This window comes from Rattus norvegicus, chromosome 4 (assembly GCF_036323735.1).
Source record: "Rattus norvegicus strain BN/NHsdMcwi chromosome 4, GRCr8, whole genome shotgun sequence".
In the NCBI taxonomy this organism is placed as follows: Eukaryota; Metazoa; Chordata; class Mammalia; order Rodentia; family Muridae; genus Rattus; species Rattus norvegicus.
The window spans coordinates 66,874,291-66,896,508 of record NC_086022.1 but is presented as its reverse complement, the minus strand read 5'-3'; the positions used below and the strand labels follow the sequence as shown (position 1 = coordinate 66,896,508).

Below are 22,218 nucleotides of genomic sequence, written 5' to 3'. Positions count from 1 at the left end.
CTCTTCTCCATCCACCATCACTCCCAACTCCAGTGCTTAGCCACCCACAGCATATAGCCACGCTTGCCTTTTAAAGGAGCACCAGCTATCCAAGCTCCTCATGCTTGCATAGTAAGCCCTTTGCCCCTGGGCTTGAACCCATGCCGTGATGAATGTCTATACTCCCATTGATGGGAAGCAGGAGATAGATGGATCCCTGGGCTCCCTGACCAGTCAGCCTAGTCTGAATGATGAGCTTTAGGCCAGTGAGAGCTTGTCTTAAAAAGCAAGGTGGACATCTTCTGAGGATGACACCCCTGGCCTACACACACACACACACACACACACACACACACACACACACACACACTCAACATATATAGAATACATATGTAAACCTCAAAATTCTTTGATTTGGATCTGTCATTACTTTCTGGGATCCTTCATATGTGTTTGCATTATGCATATTTCTTAATTAAAACCTTTTCATTGAACGACATGCACTGGGCCCATCCTCCATAAATGTTTTCTGACTCCTCATCGGAAACGTTTTCATAATTCCCTCAGGACATTGGTGTTTTGGCCCTTCCCTGACAGTGACTGTCGATGAAGACAGTCAAGACTAGTATATTGGCATTGGCCAAAGCAGAGAAAGGCTTCTGCTTCTTTTGTTATGTCTTTACCTGGGTGTAACTGACAGATAAAGCGGTATATTTTTGAGGGCCATCATTTAATATATGTGCACGTTGTGCAATGATCACTAGAGTCGAGTAAATCACCCCCCCCACATGTGGTTACCTCTCTTCCTCTTGTGTAAGTGCTTTAGATCAAAATAAGGATTAGCAGAAGCCTTACTGCCCTGTCATTAATTGCAGTGACCTGCTGTACACTGTCAGCTCATAGAAAGAAAACCTTTTCATCTTAAAGCCCGGAACAAACATCTCCCTACTTCCCTAGTTCCCCAGCCCTGTGAACCAATTTTGCAATCTTTCTGAGTTGGAACTTTTTAAAGTCATTCTGTATATAAGCAGTGCCACAGTATTTTTCTTTTGTCTCTAACCAGCTTCTTTCACTTCTAAAACAGGGAACCATGCTGGTTGTTCCCAGTTTGTGAGCCTCATGCCTGCCAGGAGGGTTCCCTTCCCTCATGGGTTCCCTTCCAAGCCTCTGTGTGCTCTTTCCCTCTTCTGGTTCAAACTTAACTTCTAGGGGATAACCTATGGTGGTAATAGCTGGAGCCCGGCTCCTTATAATCTTCCCACAGATAATTTTACCCAGGAGCTCCTCTGGTCATCATAGCCAGGACACATATTTCGTGCCTTGTGGCTTAGGAGGAAAATGTGTCAATGAGCTGTTCTTGCTGAAGCATGGGCTGGGAGAGGCAGTGCTGCCTTCCCATCTCTTCTCTTCTGCCCTCCTTTTTCTGTTTCTTGCAAGGGCCTCCCCTTATTTAGAAGCCCACAGTAACCAAAACGACTATGGTGTAAACACTAACCATGTGCCCCAGCACCAGCTGCAGGAAAGCAGGTGACAGGGGAAGCTTCTGGACCCGTAGTCACATCACATGGTGTTTGAACTGAGCACAGGCCTAGCCCAAAGGAACACACAGCTGTGTTTGTGCTACCGTTGTCCTTCGGAGACAGCTGGACAGAAGTCAAAATAGATGACGAATGTGGATGGGGACATGGATTGCAAGATGTGGGTGGGAGATATAGAGGGACCTCATTGCAGATAATGTGACACAGTGAGTGAGTATTCATCACTGGAGGAGATCAACGCCTCTCCTGGCCAAGATGCCCAGATAAGAAGTACCAGTCACCTCTCCTAACCAAGATGCCCAGATAAGGAATACTAGTCTAGACTCATTTGCACAGCAAGAGACTCCTGTTATTGGTTTCTAGAGGAAAGAACCCCTGTTTCTGACCTCAAGACGGGGCAGGGATCCCCGTGCCTTCTTGTTCCAGAGCTGACAGACACATGGCAGGAAGGCACCTTCATGACACCGTCACTATGATGATCCACTAATTGCCTGCCATCAAGGAAGAGGGAAGTAAGATGGCGTCCCAGGGGACCCTTCCTCCTTAGCTCAGTTAGCAAGAGTATTTGCTCTTAGTGGTGTAAGCTGGGGCTGCTGGAGCCTCCTCTGCTGCGCTGGGCTGTCACTGACCTCTCAGTGTGAGCTCTCAGGATGCAGGCCATCTCAGGAAGGCCCACCCCTGTCTCACTCCCGAGACATCCTGTTCTTCATCCCCACTCTGCCTAAGTGATGCCCATCTACCATCCCGCCCGTTACAGGAAGGTGTTCGTACCATTTAGCGCTTGTTTTGTTCTACCTCTAAAAGGCTATGGGATGCAGCCTCTCTCCTCCTGCCCTGATTTTAGACTCTTAAGAGCTTGGTCTTAAAATGCATCTTGGAGAACCTGTTCTCCTGCGAATCAATATAAGGTCCAGTGAGGTTAAAGTCATAAAAATAATTGAAAGTAGAAAGGGGACTGGAATTCAGGCACTTGACGTTCCTCCTGAACTCTACCTGCCCCTCCCTGCTGCTGGGCTGCCCTCTCCTCTACCCATCATGGGGCAACTTTATATCTGGCCCAGAAGGCCTCTGTTTTAGAAGACTGCTTTTCCCTTCTCTAGCCACACCTTCTCCATGGGCTGAAGAGTCAGCAAGACCATAAGGATTCGGTCTCCCCAGAGCTTTCACTATGTGCTGGTACCCAGGTCTTGGAATTCACTTAACCCGTTTCCAAGTCTGTGTGGACTTCTACCCCAAGTCTGTTCTCTGATGGGTAAACTAGGGGACCAGTGACCCCTGAGGCCAATCTTTATGAAGGTTGTGTGTGTATGACTGGAGCTGAGGCAGGTGTAGGGGGTGGATCGAGAGGGGCAGGGAGAGAAGGGAGAGAGGTTGAGGGTTGTTCCTTCAGTGTTAGACCTGAGACTTCATTTCACTTTCCTATAGAAGATCTGAGGTTCCCAAGTCCAAGAAGACTTTGTTCTGCCCAGCACAGCAGGTGGTGTGACCACCGACACATCTGTATTAATTCTTTTTGAAACCGCATTCCAGAAAAGATCCAGGTGGGCATTGCCCTCCCAGTGCCTAGGGCTAAGAAGGACATGGGGCTTGAGGATTCCCTCCTTCTTTAAATAAGTAAATAAGTCTGCTTTTCTGCCCAGTGGTAGAGATTGCTTCCGTTGTTAGGTTGCCCTGAGAATCGGCCCATATGGCAGATAGACCTTCTGGTCCTGGCATGGCCAGAGAACAGCATCTGTTCCCTTCCTGAAGGAGTTACTTTCCCTGGCTGTAACAAAATATCTGAGGAAACCATTTTGAGACAAGAGGTTTAATTTTGGCCCATGGTCTGAAACAATGCAGTGGTACAGGAAGAAGATGTGGTAAGAGGGTGAGGCAGGTGGCTCTTTGCTGTCTTCTACGTCTCCCCCTTTCCTTCAGCCTTGGACAGCTCACATGCTGGTACCGCCCACAGTCAGGGTGGTTCACTTCAGTTAAGACTCTCTGGGAAGACTTCTCAACACCCCTAGAGGTGCCTCCTAAGTGACTCTAGTCAGGTTGGCATTGAAGAATGACTTATATGCCTAATGTCTCTTCAGGATAATGAAGAGTACTGTCCTTTCCCGGTGCTGTGCTGCGGGGTAGAGTCCAGGGTGGAGAGAAAAGGGAAGCAGCCTGCACTTGGGTCTAGGTTTAGGATGTTGGGGTAACAAACGGGAGTTCAAGAATTCCAAAGTCACACGGTATAGAGAAAACCACAAAGGGCAGGCACTGACAGACAGAGTTGTCCCACTTGAGAGTAGTTCAAGAAAAAGCCTTAAGACTTACAGGATGTGCAGGACCCTTCCCTCAGGCCAAGGGAGGTGGGGATAAGTATTTGATCAGCAGTGGGAATCACCCAATTTTACTCTTTATCCTTTCCTTTAAGTCTATTTTCCTAAGTCCTCTACGTCTATTTTCCTTGGTCTTTAAAACCCTATGTAAGAATCCCTAACATGAACTGAATGGTTCAAGCGTTTAATCCCAGTACCCAGGAAGCAGAGGCAGGTAGATCTCTGAGTTCAAGGCCAGCCTGGTCTACAGAGTGAATTCCAGGACAGCCAGGGATACACAGAGGAACCCTGTCTTGAAAAACAAAACGAAACTCCTATCACAGGTCTTTTCAGTTAAATCTGCAAGGGTTTGCCTGGGTCCTGCCTTTCCTGGGGTATCTGTTAAGGTTACAAGCCTGGTTAGTTTGTACTGTCTTTGATCTTCCTCCCTGCACTCTACTGTGCCTTCTGTGTCTAAGTTCCTCTCATCTCTTTTGGACCAGGTACTGGCCGAGCCCACCCTCTGCCATATATAGAGGAGTCACTGAGGACAGAGAAATTACCTAAGTTGCATTTCTCTAGACTTTCATCTTGGTTTAATTCACTTTTCATTCCTCCAGTATCTACACCCTTGTATGCATTGTGTTTCCTTTTCATATGGAAATATCTGAGACTTCAAAGAGTTGCTAAGAGCTCTGCTATAGAGCCCCCAGAGAGATCAGACAGGAGCTTTATTGTGCCTTAGTGGTGAATTTAGAAATCTCATAGAACTGGTAAATATTCTAAAATTCTCTTTTGTATGCTCCTAGGGCAGTAGGTGATATTATAATTCAGAAATGCTCTCTGGTACTTGTAAAACAAATATCTTATAATATAGAAATCCTCAGGTCTGGGGAGATGACTCAGGAGTTAAGAGTGGCTGCTCTTCTAGAGGACATAGGTTCGATTCCCAGCACCCACATGATGGCTCACAACTATTTGTAACTCTAGATTCGGGTGATCCAATGTCCTTTTCTGGCCTTCACAGGCACTGCACATATGTGATACACAACATAAACAGAGGCAAGATATCCATACCCAAAAAAGAGCATCGGCTGCAGTTGTTAAACTAGTGAGATAGTTCAGGTTCCTATTGTTAATGTTCTGTCCTGCCATCTCCTCACCCAATGAATGGGGTAGGTGCTTTGGCCTTTGGCCTCTCTCTGGGGCTCAGACCTTGAATGACTGGACAGAGGCCGTGTGGGGAAAGCAACACTTGGATGACTGCAGGTGGGTTTGCTCTAAACAGACTTGGGTGTTTATCTGCTCCAATGAGCCGCTGATTCATTGGGGGGCGAGAGAGAGGGGGGGGGGAGAGAGAGAGAGAGCACTCACTAGTTAATGCACACTGAGACTTTTTCTTTGTAAAATCTCTTCATGTTTTATATTAACCTCTGTTGTGGAAATTGGTTAAGAGTCCTGGTGCCCACCCAGGAGCTATCTGGATTCAAGAATGAAAGGCACACACATTTGGCAGTTAATTTTGGTTAGCTCGATGGCGGATAGCAAACACTGCCCCCTGGTATATCTGGATTAATACCCTCTAAATTTACATTTCATCTTTGTTGCCCCCTTACCTTCTGGACAGCCCCCATCCCCCACCCCACAAATGGGAAAGCCTGCTTTCCATTTATACTACATTTCAGATGTCTCTCCCTCCTCCTCCTCCCTGGTGTGGTCCATCCTACTCCTCACGGCGGATCCCCTCTTTCTCTGTTCTTTCCCCGGGGACCTAGAAGTCCCACCTTTTTAAGCCTGCCCAGCCATTGGCCATTGACTATTGATCAGTCAAAAACTAATTGGGGACAGGGACCTTCAGCTTTTGGACACACAGATTCCCAATTTGGGGGGCTGAATTAAGACAAAGCATTAGGACCAATTCCCAACATCTCACCCTTTCTGTAGAAATAAAAACAACAGCAGAGACAACTCTTCTCTCAGACATAAATTTAGCATAACCATAACGATTATGTAAATTGTAAAGTATATACAATTAGCATTTACTCCATCATATTTGTCTATTCCAGTACCATTATACTTTATTTTTATAATTTGATTTATAATGAGGTAAATCTACCATTATACTCCCTTCTATCATTAAGAACAATTAAATCAAATTTTATATATCTCTATCCTTTATTTATCTGGTTGTGGGAGGCAGGCAGCTTCTATTGTTTGTCTCTCTCTGTCTTTCTCTGAGCGGCCAGCCTCTCTGTTCAGCAGGGGCTCCCAGCATCTCTGAGCTCAAGATCTTGTATAGTTTAGAACCATGGGAAGAAATCTCCATGTAGCCTGGGCAAAATTTCTAGCCTATTAAGAAGCCAGTTCCCTCCAAATCTTAATCTAACAACATGGCATGTGTGTATTTTGTCTGAGAATCCCTAAATAATTTTTAAAAGTGATTTTTTTTGCCCCATGTTGGGTGCCATCTATAGCAGTGGATTAGGTAACCCACTCTGAGCTCCTGGCAAGTCATGTGCGTGCTGCACCTGCCCATAGAGCTGTCTGGATTCAAGAATGAATCTCTCTCTCTCTCTCTCTCTCTCTCTCTCTCTCTCTCTCTCTCTATCTATCTATCTCTCTCTCTCTCTCTCTCTCTCTGATATGCCTTGGCTAGCTCAGGACTAGCCCTTCGCATGGCTAGCCCTCTGGTACTCCTGGCTTAACACCTACTAATTTTTTTTATCTTTGTTGCCCTGTTACCTTCTGGGCAGCTCCCCCCACCCCAGGGCCGCTTTCCCCTTCCACCTACATTTTGGGTGGTTTTTCTTCTGTAGCTCCTAAACCTGATCCCTCTGCTTCTGACTCATGATGAATCTGCCTCCTTCTTTCTCTCCCATCTCAAGCCCGGGAATCCTAAAAATCCCACTTCTGTCTGCCCTTCCCAACCATTGGCTGCTGGCATCTTTATTTACCAATCAGAACCAATGGGGGCGGGGCAGGGTCCCTCAATGTAGACACTCATGTAAACAGTTTTGGAGACCAAAATTAACGTAGCACAAATAGCATTAGGCCAAACCCACTTCACCTATGGCAGACATAACACATAAACTTGTATGTATATATGCTATAGCTAATTAATGTGTATGTATTATCCACTACTGTTAGTTGCTGTCAGTTGTCCCCTGTCCTGTATTCTCTGTTTGATTTCATTGCTGTAAAATGATACAGCAGTCACAACCCAACTGATCTCGTGTCTTACTAAGAATCTGGAGGGCATCTCTCCAGGTACTCATAAGGATATTAAAAATAAACAATAAAATAAATAAATAAATAAATAAATAAATAAATAAATAAATAAGTAAACAAAAGGTTTCGTCATTTTCTGAAGGAGGCCGGCCGACTCACCTAGAGAGTTAAGGTGCACTAGGAGATCTAATGGGACGTGTGTACACAGAGAAGGCATGGGTGACTCCCCCACCCCATAACTGGGATCTATCAGTGTATTCATTTTCCTGATTTCTGACTCCAATGGGAAATGAGCTTCTTGACTACTCAAAGGCTTACCTACACTGCTGTACTTTCTATTGCTCCCTCTCTATTTTGGAAATGAAGGATATAGAAGAAAACAAAATTAAGCCAAATATAAAGATAACATTGATGTATTTTCCAGTTCCTGCAAGAGTGTGTCTCATACTCTTGAAGCTTTTGAATGCCCTTCTCAGGTGTTGTTTGTTTGTTTGTTTGTCTGGTTTTATGTGCTGTGTGGTGCTTTATTTGGGTCAAGGCTGTAGCTCCCCTTGATTGTTGTTTTGCCAGGATATATATGAAGATAAGCCACTGACTTTATTTTTATGCTTTACCTTAGGACAAGAATATACATTTTCAATCAAGCTGGACCCTCAGATTTAACAAGTTGTGAAAAATCTTTTGGCCTAGATAAAAATGTGTGTTAAGAGTGTTTCTCCCCTCTAAATTAAGACCTTGATCCCAGAAGTCCAAGAATCCATTAAGCCATAATTGTCCCTGCTCACTGAAAATTCAAAATACAACAGCAATGGGCAGCACGTGGAGCTCTGGAGGCACCACTGGGCTGTTTAGAGAAGGTGTCATAGTTTTAGCATTTCTGTTTACTTGCTAGCTTTCCTTACCTCAGGTCCTGCAGGCTGGTTGGCCTCCAAGTTTTCAGTGCTGCACTTGGTGACAGCTGTCCTTGTGACCTCACAGAGTGTCCTGCATCACCTCAGGCTAATGTATCCATTCTCAGGCCTTCCCGAGAAGGAGGCTCTCTTCACACACCAGCCATTGAAGAAGAAGCAGCACCTTTCAGAGCTGCATTTGCTTCAGCAAACCAGATTCCCCTGGCAGAGTGATTCTTCCAGGATCCCATTAGCTGTTGTGGCTAAGGAAGCTTTGCTTAGCTTTGCTGAGCTGCTGAAGCACACAGCTTAAGTAACTTGATTAGAGGCACAGAGTTGTCATGGTGAGGTCTAAACTCGGGCTCCTCTGTGTTCACAGCCCATCTTCTTATCCGCCATTCACGCACCCGCTAAGTAAGCATCACTAAAGCAATCCATCTAGTTGGCACCTGAGAGAGGAACAGGTCTCATCTTTTCCATTTATCTAAATAAATCCTGGGTTTGACTTCCTGACACCTCACGCTGTGCAGGGCTCATCTGGGCCTCTCTGTCTACCACTTGCATTGTCTTTAATACGCCCATAGATGTTCCGCAAGGGGTTTATTTTGCTGCACATTTTATGAATTTTCAATGAAAAGTAGTGGGTTCTGTGGCATCATTTCCATGCATGCCTCACTGTACTTGCTTCTTATTTGTTCTCTTCAACCCATGTTCTCTGTCCCCTTCTGCTTTCCAGTCACCGATATTCATTACACTCTCTCCCCTCTCACGGTCCCCTTCCTACTTTTCATCACACACATACATGCACTTAAACACATACATACACACATTTACATACATATACATATGCACATATAAACATTCACATATACATACTCATATATAGATACACACATGCACATATATACCCATATAAATACACATATGCAGATACACATATACACAGGTATACACACATAGATACATATATTATGAACATGTACATATATGTATATACATGTACACACAGATACATACATATATGCACAGGTGCACATATTCACACAGGCATACATATATACATATACACATAGGTACTAAATACACAGGCATAAATGTACATGTACATACTTGCCTGTATATGTACATACACATATACACATACATATATCTACATGGACACAATGCACATATACCCATATATGTGCACATAGATATATACATATTCATGTATATACATATACAAACAGGTACACATATATACAAATATACATGTGTACCTACATGCATCCACATCCACATATACACACATCATACATGTATACACTTACACATGTACACACAAATGCACATGAGCATACGATCACATGCATGCATACACATACACGCATGTATCCTGATGTATATATTCGTGTCATTAATACTGAACATTAGCTGGTACAAACCTCAGTGCTATTGGATTGGTAGTCACCTGGGTCCTGGCACAGTTCTCTCTTCTGTGGTTATTTGTAATAGTGACATTTTGTGTCTAATGGTGCACATATCACTCCACGGGGCTGTTGTCTATATCCCATTATGTTATATTTTTATTTTTTATATTTATATTGCATTTGTATTATTTTTTACTGTGACTTTCACTAGGCTGTTGAATAGGACTCTGTTGTACATATTGGAAGTTATGTAGACTATAGAGTTGGGTGGGTTGGGTTGATACCTTGGCCCAAGCGGTCACTAGTTATGGTGGCTGAGGCCAATACTCATCGTTGTGGCACAGTCAGTTCCTAGAACTCACCCACTCTTTATTTTCTTGGGGTGGCAAATGGTTTATTTTTTTTTTGTAGGATTCTACATGTATACCCCAGACTATATTGGGTCACAGGACCTTATGCAAATGCTTGAGGCGGATGAGTTAGTCTGCTTCTCCCTGTCAGGATGCTTCAGGGTTGCAGACTGGTCGGGCTTTTGGAGTGCTGCTTGTTCATATGTGCACACACGTACACGCACACACTCGTGCGCACACACACACACACACACACACACACACACACACACACCCCTACCTGCACACCATCATTTCATTCTGCTGTCACCAACTCCAGCAGAAAAAGCCCCAGCAAACTGCATGCCATCAATCTGTTGCCTTCTGCCAGAATTCCAAACTGAAAGCGTGCGTTTGAAACTACAATGATTGCTCATTGTAAAGGGCTGGGTTATACACCAGCCCTTTACGTTAGAAATCAGGACTCATTAAACAACCAGTTTCGTGTGACTCAGTGTATGATCACCTTTGAGTCTGTAAAGAATAAGCTGACGGATGCCAAGTGAAGACTCTCCAGTCAATGTGCTTGGTCTTCCTGGCTTCCTCCAGCCAGGCTTCCAACAGTTCCCAACCTTAGAGCATTTGGCACCTATAACTGGGAGGGTTGGAGTGGAGGTCTGGCTTGGAACTTGTGCACTCATTCTACCAAGGGGCTTCGGGGACATCTTCCTTGCTAAAAGTCCCTTTGGAGAATATTTGTCTTAGGGAAGGGGATGCTAATCCCTGTGGTCTCAACTAGAAATTGGAAGGGAGGAATATTTCTGCTGTCCTGGGGAATCTGTTTTCTCAGCAGTTCACGAGAATATGAACTGGGCAAGGACCGTGGATGGGCAGAGAGGAAGTGTGGAATGTTTGATGGTAAACAGGCAAAAAATAAAAAAATTAACCAGGATGGTTTTACTTCCAAAACACCAGAGGATGTATGAGCAAAGTAGATGTCATTAGTACAGCTTGGGAAGGGTCTTTCTAGCTGAAGGCCGGGTAGAGAGAAGCCACCCCTGTGTGGATCACAGCTGAGACTGTATCCTGGCTCAACACTGCTCAAGGCAGACTTGAGCCACCCAGTGAAAGCGTCAGCCAACACTGGAAGCAGTGAGGCCCCTGCTGGAGTTAGCAGCAGCCAAGACCGTAAGATTGATGCCTTGGACGATGTGGTCCTGTCTGTGGGCTTGCTTGTATATATGTCCCAGGACTTGAGGGAGAACCTCTCGAGGGGCTCAGGGTTGGCATTACAGATGACAGTCTATCCCACACATGGTAGAATTGCAAGCCTATAGAATGAGTTCTACTCAGCCAGTGGCCAGGCAGTAAATCACCGTAGGGTTTGTGTCAGTGCGTAGTGCAGAGGCGCTCTGAGGAAGTTTTGTAGGAAAGTAAATTCAGTGATAGAAGATGCTGCAGCACAGGGACTCCTGGTTATGAACTTTTAAAGTGGAATTTGAAATAATTGTGCTATCAGCGTTTCTTCGCCTCGAGCAACATACAGTGTGCTTTTAAAGCACATCCTACTTTGGTAAGTAAACACAGGTTGTGTCTAAATACATCTGGTCCTGCTTTTATATAACCAAAATGAAAAGTATGATTAAGTACAATAGCCTTCCACAGTAAATATCGTTTCGCTGTCCTATGATTATTGCACAAGGCAAAAATGCAGAGTGGCTAGGACCACAGGAAGATTTTATTTTTTAGCTTAGAAAGCCTCTATGTGTGCTGAGGACTGTTCAAATTCTTTTATCAATTGCACTGACACTGACCCTGCAGAAAGGAAAGCCATTCTTAAAGCCACCGGCCCTTGATTTGCCTAAACTAAGAGAACTCTTGACACTGGCCAGTACAGGATTACAAACCTCAGAAAAGCGTGCATGTGTTTTCATCATTGGAAAGATGTGCAGGGAATAGGCTGTGATGGGAAGCAAGCCGTGAGGAAATCCCAGAATTCTTCTTGCCTGGCTCTCAAGCATTACATCATGGTATGCATTTTCCTGAAAATCTTTATACTCAGGAGACCGTATTTTCTCCTAAAACCTTTCCGTGGACAGATGCTGGCCTTGGGCAGAGCTAATAAGCATGAGGCAGGGTTCCAGTGCTTGGTGTTAGTCACATCTCCCGGGAGACACTGTAATCGGGTGGGGGCGAGGTTTGTGCTCCCAAATCCCTACTATGCCCTGCCATACTGGGCTGAGGGTTTGCAGAGAAGTTCACAGACATCTTGATATCACACAGAGCATCTCTGAACATTCCCGGTTGTCCTATCTGGGAATAAAATCCCCCTTTCCCTCCTCTCTCCCTCTTTCCTTCTCCCTCCCTTCCTCTGCAGAGTGCTCTGCGCTTACTTGTTGCTCACTGATAGACTGGCCATTTCCAGTCCTGCCACCACCTTCCCGCCCCTCCTGTGATTGTTCTCTTCTGGCCTTTGTTTTTCCTCCTTCTCTTGTTTTTGTTTTTTCTAGAGCAATGTCTCTCAGCTCTGGGTGAAAAGAGCCTCTTTGTAATTACCACTGCCCTAGTCTGTTCAGACTGCTGTAACACAATACCATAAAAGGAGTGGCTTGGAAACAACAGACATTTATTTCTTACTGTTCTGGAGGCTGAGACAGCCAAGATGATGAAGGTGCTGGCAGATTCGGTGTCTGGTAGAGGCTGCCTTTTGGTGCATAGAAAGAAGGTAGCTCCTAGCTGTGTTCTCATGTAGTGGAAGTGAAGAACTGTACTTTTAGCCCCTCATATGGGCACTCGTCCGTTATTAAAATTCCATTCCCAAGGCTACTCACCCCACAACCCCTGCCTACTGCTGATATATTCCAGCTTCGGTGTGAACTTAAGAACTTGGAGAGAGGGGACACAGAAACTTGAACGTTTGCTGACAGACACGTTTCTGCCTGTCAGGGTGTATTTGGGGGCTCCTCTCTTGCCCAGAACAGCTAAAGATGGGGGACAGGCTGCAGAGCTATTGTCAAGGCCGAGTCTGAAGCTCCAGGGGGTTCTGCCTTGATGGCACCAGCAGGCGTAGTCCTTTCCTCTAAGGAAACAGCACTTCCAGACTCTGCTCAGCCACAGGTGTGAGGCTGCCATGATTTCTGCAGGAGACTCATTCAAAGCATCTCGATCTCACTTCTCCCCTCCTGGCTTTCATGTGTCACCCCGGCAGGACTCTCCTTCAGCAACTTCAGAAGCTTCAGACTTTGGTGATGGGGAAGGTCTCTCGAACCTGCAAGTTAGCTGGTACACAGACTGGCACCTGCCTCATGGTGAGTTTCCCAAAGGGACTTCCTAACTCCAGCCTCCCCTGCCTTGAAAACGATAAAAATGAATGAAACCAGAGAGACCACGCATCCTGTTCAAAGGCTTCCTCTTCGGCGTGTCATTTCAAGGACATGACTGAGAGAGCATGATGGACCGGTGTTCTTTCTTGTCCCGTGTTCCCAGGTGGCTTGTTCTCAAAAGTCTGCTCCCCACAGCCTGGGGTCTATAGCTCCCCATCTTCTCTCCTCACTTCCAGGTCGTTGTGCTTTGCTTTGCGGTTGCATTTGGCAGCCTCTTTCAAGGCTACGGGCTGTATCCTTCTGCCACCAAGATGGCTCTGCCCAGCCAGCACCCCCTGTCGGAGCCATACACAGCCTCCGTGGGTAAGTCACCACCTTGTTTTGTTCCAAGCTCTCTGCAAGGAGTCTTATCCGACTGTAAAAGTGGAGCGTCTCTGTTTCAGGTGGGGTGTTCTGGGAGTGACCACAGGACTCCCTCTGTAGCAGCCGGAATTCTCAGGAGCACCACCGAGAGTTGTTAGATGTACCTACTGTACTTGCTCTCTGATAAGCTCTGACACCCACTTTTGAATTCTGATTTGGGGCGGGGGTGGGCTGATGTGGATCGTGCAAGACCAGAAAGTGAGGAGGACATTTAGCTTGCCCTGATATCTCAGTGTGTCTGAGTGGAATTAAATGCTGTTGCAGTAAGAGTTTGCAACAACATTCAAGAAGTTGTCCGTCTTACGCTCAAGACTTGGGATGCTCAGGTGTTGACTTGACAGCACGTACTGATCTCACCTTGATCAATGATGATCTTTGAGTATTTGGCAAACAGAGGTCACAAGGAGGGCATATAACTGAGTGGCACAGCTATGTTAGTAACAACACACACTAAGTTAGGAGGCACGGGATTTGAGAAAGGGACAGTTTCGCCATTCTCAAAATGCCTGTGGATTTCTGCAGTTAGGTATATCCAAGCCAGACAGGTGACAAAATGACATTCCTTTCAGATAATTTCAGTGGCTTCTTGGGGACTTTCTGTCCCTAGAGAAAAAGCTTTCAATTTTGTAAGTTAAGGGGAGCAGTTTCTATATCCAAGAAAATGGCTACAGGGTTGTCTATGTGACTCTCCCACAATGCAACAGTGGTCATCTCCATCTGACTTGTTGGATTGGCCTTATGCTGTCTCGGCAGATCCTAAGACCTGCTATCTGGGGATGCCTCCTCATTTGGCTGGGTTTTAACAGCCTCAAATATTTGTGCCCACTTTCCTTGAGTTGTTTTCCCGGGAAGAGTTATGGGTAGGGGTGAGAGAAGTTTTACCTAAAGACAGCGACGGTGGGAGTTGGCTTTGCATTTATCTACTTTTGTGTCCTTCCGGCCTGTAGAATTGGTATCATTTTAACGCATGAGCTCTGAAACCTGAAGCCATTGCAGAAAGCCAAACCCAGCTGTCACTCCATCCCAGGAGACGAGAGTGTGCCCACTGAGTAAAGGACGTGTGTGGGCCTCGTGGTATTTTGCTAACATCCGTTGCTCTGTTCTTCCTTCAGTGAGATCCAGGAACCTGCTAATCTATGAGGAACACTCTTCCCTGGAAGAGTCGTCCAGCCCAGCCTCGGCTGGAGAGCTCGGGGGCTGGGACAGAGGCTCCTCTCTGCTCAGGGCGTCGTCCGGGTTGGAGGCCCTGCCCGAGGTGGATCTTCCCCATTTCATTATCTCCAAGGAGACCAGCTTGGAGAAGTCAGTGCTGTTGGAGCTTCAGCAGCACCTGTGAGTCCCGTAGGTACAGACCTAGTGGTTGATGATGGAGTGTGAGTCGGCCCTGGCAGGAGAGCGAGTGGACACTCTCCTGGAGGCCCTCTCGGGACTCACCTTAAGCACTGGCACTGGGAAGAGTCTGTGCGTGACTGTTAGCAAGAAGAAGGTCTAGGAAGAGCTAGTCTAGTCTCCATGTCATCAGCCCAGAGCTGGCAGTAATGGCCTCAGAGAACAGGAGTAGATGTCCCCTCAGTATCACCGTTTTTCTCTCACAGCCCCAGAGTGGCCACATGTGGTAGCACATACCTTCAGTCCTAGCACTTGGCAAGAAGAGGCCAGAAAAGCAACAATTCAAGGCCAGCCTCAGCTTCATAGTGAGTTCACGTCACAGTTACCCGGTGACCTAGAGCACTTGTTCTGCAAATGTACCTTCAATCCAATCCTATAATTTCCTTCTAACTAGAGAGTAAAATAATGTTATGCTGGGTATCAATACAATTGATGATTTCATATGTTAGTGCACAAGAATTAGCTGTAACTGCAGATGAAATGGCCCTTGGACATGCTTCAGACCAGAGGTGTTTGGAATGGTTTCCAGGTACTAGAATATTTGCATGTACATAATGAGACCCAAGTCTAAACATGTAATTTATCTGCTAGGTAAAAAAGTTTTAGTTCTTAGAACAGCTCGGAGTTTAAACCTGGAGATTAGGGGTGCTCAGCCTGTATACATTTATACGCTTATATCGAGGGACAGTCCTGGTGAAACACACTACTTTTTTTCCTTCACGTTGAAAAGACTATCTGTCTCCAATTCTGCACAAGTTTTTCCTCTCAGATAGCAGTGGGGGATGAGGGGATCCTTTCTAAGACATAATGGCTGGTGCGATCTTAAGGTACTGTTGTTGTAGGGGACACTTGGGGGGCGCTGATAGCCTAGGAAGCTCTAATGTGTGGTGAAGCTGGTGAGTTAGCTAATCTGTGCTCCGAGGTGGCTCAGAAGTGAGGCTGCTCCAGGATAAGTAGCGAAGACTTCATTTCACTTCTCTCTCAACTCTGTGCAGCAGAGATCACAATCACACGTACTTTTATATGTCTACGTGACATGCACATACTTAACACTGGCACTAACCATGCCTGAGTGTGCTAGCAAAACAAATCCTGTAAGTAGCCTATGGTGAATAGCCTTAATTTTATTCCCATTGTGGAGAGAACCTGGAGGCAGTCTGGAAGCCCTGGGAGAGGATCTGGATGCCATGGCTCCCAGCACACTCTGCTCTCCCAGCTCCGGGGTGGAAGCCCATCCTGATCCCCATTTACTGCTGTGTCTCCTAAGTAATCACGCTTCTCTGACCTCCATCATAGCGCTGGGAGATTTAATGAGCTGATACACAATTGGACCTTGTGGTTATTTCATGGTATATATTCTGTGTTATTCATTAAAAAGTCATTGTCTGGATTCTTAATTCTAGAGCAGATGTCAGCCCTTTCCCTTCTTTCTCCCCCCTGTAACTTAAAATGCTGGAGTCATTGATATACAGCTAACAGCCATCGAAAGCCATTTAAAACAAGTCAGCATCAAACTACCACAGGTCTCCTCTGTGACCAGATACAGGAGTGAGCAGGTGACTAGTGGGAGATCCAGGGAGCAAAGAATCACCACTAGGTGTTTAAAGGACTCTGCCAGGGTCAGCCCTCAGGGCTACAATTGAGTCATGCTTTGGTGTCTGAGAATTTGAACAAAAGGTGGTAACTAATATTCTCTCCGTTTGATGCCTTCACAGGGTCAGCAGCAAACTAGAGGGGAACGAAACACTCAAGGTTGTAGAACTGGAGAGGAGAGTGAACGCCACCTTCTGAGGAGATCTCCACCCTCCTCTTCTCCTAGCTCCATTTGTGCATCCCCAGCCTGCCCTGCTCTTAAGTGCCCCCTTCACCACTGGATCTCGAGGAGAATGTGGACTTAGTGTTATGGCTTGAGAGGAGAGGCCAGACCAGGGGTTTCTGCTTGTATGTCCCCGTGGCTCTCCACAAAAGGGAGCTAGTACCTCTCCATCCCTTTCTCTTACTGCCATTGGAAATTATTGTAGGGGTGAGGTAGGGGTGGGATGAGCAGGCTTGTTTCCACCAATGGTGCCAAGAAGACAGTGCCTGATTCTTCCCTGTGAGGAGCAACTCCTGAAGGAGACGTGACGCATGCTCAGTTGAGACCCCAGACACTAGCCACAAACACGCCAGGGAGAGACAAGGCACTGACTCCTGAGCTCCCTTGCTCCCTAGGACTCCAGTGTGACCCTTGCCTGCACTGTCATTTCAGTCTCCTCTCCACCCTGCACCCCGGAGTCCTTATTGAATGCCTGCACAGGCAGACGGGACTCCCACCACATTTTCAGGCCGCAAGTGCAATTCCTGAAGGCGTCAGGCTCTTCTCCTCTAGGCTACCCTGCCCACCGTGTTGCTTGTAGGATATCCCACACCCACCCATGCACAGCCTGCATCCCCACAGGACAGTGGCTCTGTCTCCCTGGCCTCCCCTCCCCATTTGTAAATAGTATTTATTAGCTTGCCGAACAGCTCCCAGCTGACCGTAGGAAAAAGAGTTCCCCTTCCAACCAGCAAAGACTTCTATTGGCCTTTGGAACAGGAGAGCCCCCAGGACCTGGGACCCCAGCCTTTGTAACTGATGCCTTGTTTCCTCCTTTTCTTTTTTAGAATTGGGGACCTATAAATTAATTGCTATTGGGGAATCCCCTTAGGCACGTGTCCCCTGTTGGATAAATACATGAGAACGGTAGAATACTGTCTTCTTGCTTGGGCTCTGGGCTCTATGGCTTTCTCTCTGTGTCCTGTGACACAGAAGGGAAGCCCTGTCCTGGACAATAAGCACTGCTGACAACCTTGCTAGCTTGTCCTGCACACCCACTTGCCCCGCTCCCTCACCTTCCTCCTTCCCTCTGCCCTCCATGCACCCGCCTTAACTAATCGGGGCTGGAGTTGGTACCTTTCGTACATCCACAGTGGTACCTTTTACAGTCAGGTTTGGAAACTTTGCAGCTCACCCAAAGAGACATAACCAAACCCCAAACTCATTTTCTTTTTATGATTAAAAAGTAGAAATTGTAGTTAAAAAGACAACTCCTTTCCTCTTTTATACAAATAAGAAATGGAAATTACTCTTTTATTGTATGAGGCAGAAGATTCTTTTAAAGTGTTCCCCCCACCTCCACCCTAGCTTGTAAAAGATTTTATGTAAGAAATGTGCTTACACTTTGTATTTTATTTTTAGCAGCAGCTAAAAGGTCTGTAGTTTTGGCCTCTCTCTCTCTCTCTCTCTCTCTCTCTCTCTCACATCATCATCATCATCATCATCTTTGAAATATTAGAGCCTGTATGAAGGGGATGATTATGGCCCTGCATTCTATGTCACATATGTCATTAGTGTTTGCCATCATGCCCTATGAGCAGCTCATGGCATCACAGGGAATGCTCCCTCCCTCCCTCCCTCCCTCCCTCCCTCCCTCCCTCCCTCCCTCCCTCCCTCCCTTCCTCCTTCCCATGGTGGGTTCCCAGCTGGCAGATGGCCAAGCTCACTTTGTAATCTGTGAAACCTGCCTCAAGGCCACTGTGATCCCAGCAGCCCTCCTGCCTAAGAGGCTGTCACCTTCCCTTACATGGAAGGCTCAGAAGCATGGGTTATACTAAGAGGGTGGCCAGTGACCTACTCCTCCTCTTTTGCCTTTTTGTCTTCTCTCTCCCCGTGATCTTGCTGGGCCTGGCCCATTCATGAGGCCAGTTATACGTCATAAACTTACAAAATGCCGGGGAGAGCCTAAGCAGGGAAAATCTTAGGGTTAGGGAGTGTTTGTATGACGAAAGGAAGGGTTTGCCGAGAGGAAGAGTTTGCCGTAAAGAGCGGAAATGGGGTTTTAGACTGATACGTGCATTTGCTGAGCTGAACCTTGGGTTTGTGATGTGCCTGGAGAGCTGGGTTGAGACACCATCTATGGAGGAGGAGGAAGAGGGGGAGGGGGAGGAGGAGGAAGAGGGGGAGGAGGAGATGTCTAGCCACATCCTTAGTTCTCTGAGGACTTTATTTTCTTCTCTACCTACTCCTTTGGGTGTCACTGTCTCCAGACAGCAGGGCTCTTTGTCTCTGGGAAATTAACCTTCCAGAATAGAATCTGTAACAAGAGAAGTGGGACACAAGCCAGAGAACTCAAACAACCCTTTAAAGGAGCGCTCAGCAACCAACACTGCCACTCTAAGAGAAGAACCCCTGCCCTTTTACTCCTGGCTCGGCAAGTGAAGGGAACCAAGCCAGTGATCTCTCTGGGATGCTCAGTGGAGTCCAGGGACCCAGCAGAGTTGCATGAGACAAGACGATTACGAGTAGTTAGTGGATGTGTGTGTGCTCACTTTCTGTTCCAAGTTTAAGGCTAGGATATTGCTCTTCCCCACCAACTGAGCTGTCCTGCAGACCAGTCAACACCTTACGGTTCTGTCTGAAGGTTGTAAACAGTGGTACACCCAACAGCTTGGACTGAAGCTTTGAGAATTTTTGAAGAAGGCTGCTCGACCTAGAGAAAGCCAGAACAAATCCGGCTGGTTGTGTTTTCTACCTTATAAACAGGTCCTACCATTTAAAATCACTTCAGTGATGGAGATGTCTCCCAAAGATTTAGAGAACAAGGCTTTTTTTTCCCCCAGTCGCCCCTCCTGGATCTTTTCACAGCTCCCAGCTTCACATTGGGAAGAGGACCTTGTAAACGGGGGAGTCACAACCAGCATGGAGGAAGAGCCCCTGAAGTGTCAGGACTGCAGTGTGTCTCATGCAAAGAGAGTGCTCTATAAAAATCTGACAGCTGAACTCAGTTGCTCTTTCCTGGCAGAAAGTGGGGGTGGGATCTAACATCAGTGCAGGCAAAATTAGATAACCATTCGTCTCATAGAAATGATTCTGTGCCTTGGGAATACAGATTTGGGGCCGCATTACTTACAAACTACACTCACCAGGTTAATAGATACCCCCTAAGCACCAGCCCCCCCCCCAAGTCCCTACGAGCATTGTCCACACACAGCAGGGATATCGACGGCTTCCTCTTCATGCCATACAGATTCCCTCCGTGCCCATCTTTTGTAACCACAGGTCTTGTTAAAATTCCTTGCAGCACTTCATGTCCTCTCATGTCCCATGTGCTCAGGCCCAGAAGAAGCAAAACAGAATTCTGAGGGCCTCTGAGTCAGCTCCTGTGCCTTGTGAGGTGTATACGTGAGCCCCCACGGAGAAATGGAGACATCTTGTCCCCACCTGAGGAGTGGACATCTGCCTGGTCCTTGCCAACATGGAGGCGGAAATGGGAGAAAAGGCTTTTAGTTGCTAATTTGTTTCCGCTGAGCCTAGTGTTTGAGAAACCTGGATGAGAGCTTGGCACTCCCACTTGCGGCCTGGCAGGACCTGTGGAGCCATTAGCAGTGGGGGTCTTAGCGAGAACCACTTCATTAGAACACTTCAGCAGAGGCAGTTAGCAGGGCCCACAGGATAAGTTCTGCTTCTACCCCACAAAGGCAGTCACAGGAGAGAGTGGAGAGAGCAGTAAGGTGGAGGCTGGAGGGAGCCAGACACAGATTCTGGTTGGTTCGTTCATTCATTCATTCATTCATTCATTCATTCATTCATTCATTCACTCCTTAGGTTTTTGCAGTTTTACTGAGTAAGAACAGGTGTCCTGAGGAAAGAGAATAAGAGGGACTTGGAAAACCAGTTTTAGTAGCCATTCAGAGGGTCCAAGTACTATGCTAGGTCTCTCCCCTTTCTCTCCCCGCAACCCCTGGTACTTATGTCTCCGATGTGCCTTGTAGCTGATCCAGGGTGACAGGAATCTCTGTCCCTGGAAGGTGTCATATATTACTGTCTAGGATTAGGTTGAAGTTGGGGGTGGGGGCTTTCTCCGTAGACACAAAGGTGGTTTCCCTCAAAGTGAGCCACTATTAGATTCGCCCATCAGGGGAAAAGAAATGGGGTTATATCCATTAGGAAAATCCCATTTCGTAGATAGAAGTTCAATCACATAAAAATGTGGCCAGGCAGGATTAAAGGTATTCTAAATCCTTACCACAGGGCATTTTCTTGATGCAAAGGCACTACTAGCCCATTTGAAAATTAACATTCTGTGTCTCTGGGCCAAGAGGCCAGCATTGTGCACGAGGAGAAAAACAATGAGTGCTGTATGTTACAGCCTAAAACTCGGAGCCGCCATGCTTTCTGTTGGTTCCTAAAGGGAAGGAAAGCTTTCCTGGGTATTTTTCTAAGGGGTTGAGGATTGTGCTGTGTTAGTTTTGGGCCTGTGAACCTGATTGAAATGGAAAGCAGGGGTGACTCATTGCCAGGAGAAGGAAATGCCATGGAAGGTACTGTAGTTTCTGGAGTCCTTTCTGAGGACACACAGACCGTCTGGCTCTCTGGGCAGAAACAGATCTACCCACTGCAGTGACCTGACTGACTGTGCTCAGCTCTTCGCCTCTATGAAATGTGCCCTGCCTGTCTGTCTCATCCTGTCTTCTGAGAGCGTGGTTCACAGACCTTGTGTCTGAGTGAAGGGAACCCAGGTTCAGATTCCGTTTCTCTGCTTCTGTCTTTTTCTCAGCAGCAGGGTAGGAACAGGCCTTTTGTGCACATACAACAGATGAAGCCCATGATGAGTCTGTGGGAAACACCAACACTCATGCACCCTGTGGGTGACCCTCCCTACACAGCGCAGAGCAGAGAGAACCCGGGAGGTGCTGCAGGCTTCACTGAGCTTTCCTTGCCCAGACTGGCAACCGACTTTGCTCTCTTTTGAAAGACTCTAGCTAAAGTCAGCGTTGTTTAAATCCAAGTGCATCACAAGTCTGTGACCTGAACTGTCTTATGGCTGCTGCTGCTGCTGCTGCTGCTGCTTCTTCTTCTTCTTCTTCTTCTTCTTCTTCTTCTTCTTCTTCTTCTTCTTCTTCTTCTTCTTCTTCTTCTTCTTCTTCTTCATAGCTAATTAAATACCAAAAAATAAAATAAAAATAAAATAATAAAGCTTTGTAGTATACTTGTACTTAGTTTGGGGAAAAAATGAAATTGTAATGCATTTGTATTTCCATTTCTTGCAAATAAATATTTTTCTTAGTCAAATGTTGCCCAGTCTTTAAATCCTGGTAACCTGGTTTCAAAGGCATTTGCCTGTGTGTGTGTGTGTGTGTGTGTGTGTGTGTGTGTGTGTGTGTGTGATGTGTAAGTGTGTGTGTGTGTGTGTATGTGTGGTATGTGTGTAGATGTATAGTGTGTATGTGGTGTGTGTGTATGTGATTATGTGATGTACTATGTGTGTGTGTGTGTGGTGTGTATAATAGAGTGTGTGGGGTGTGTTTGTATGTATGTGATGTATTGCATGTGTGTATGTGTGTGTGTTGTATGTGTGATGTATAGTGTGTGTGTGCTGTATGTGATGTATAGTGTGTGTGTGT

The 22,218-nt window shown here is 46.4% G+C and overlaps 1 protein-coding gene across 2 annotated transcripts in view; it reads left to right on the top strand.

Moving 5' to 3' along the window:
- Window positions 1-21,886, top strand: part of Creb3l2 (cAMP responsive element binding protein 3-like 2) — a 116,340-nt gene extending 94,454 nt beyond the window's left edge. Inside the window, exons 9-12 of one of the 2 annotated variants that reach the window (NM_001012188.2) lie at window positions 12,870-12,969; window positions 13,221-13,347; window positions 14,520-14,739; window positions 16,512-21,886. In NM_001012188.2, the coding sequence (NP_001012188.1) occupies window positions 12,870-12,969; window positions 13,221-13,347; window positions 14,520-14,739; window positions 16,512-16,587 (523 nt within the window). In that variant the 3' untranslated portion in view covers window positions 16,588-21,886. Of the gene's footprint in view, window positions 1-12,869; window positions 12,970-13,220; window positions 13,348-14,519; window positions 14,753-16,511 lie in introns of both variants that reach the window. The other variant, XM_039107780.2, reaches the window with a different exon arrangement.
- The last annotated feature ends 332 nt before the right edge of the window (window positions 21,887-22,218 follow it).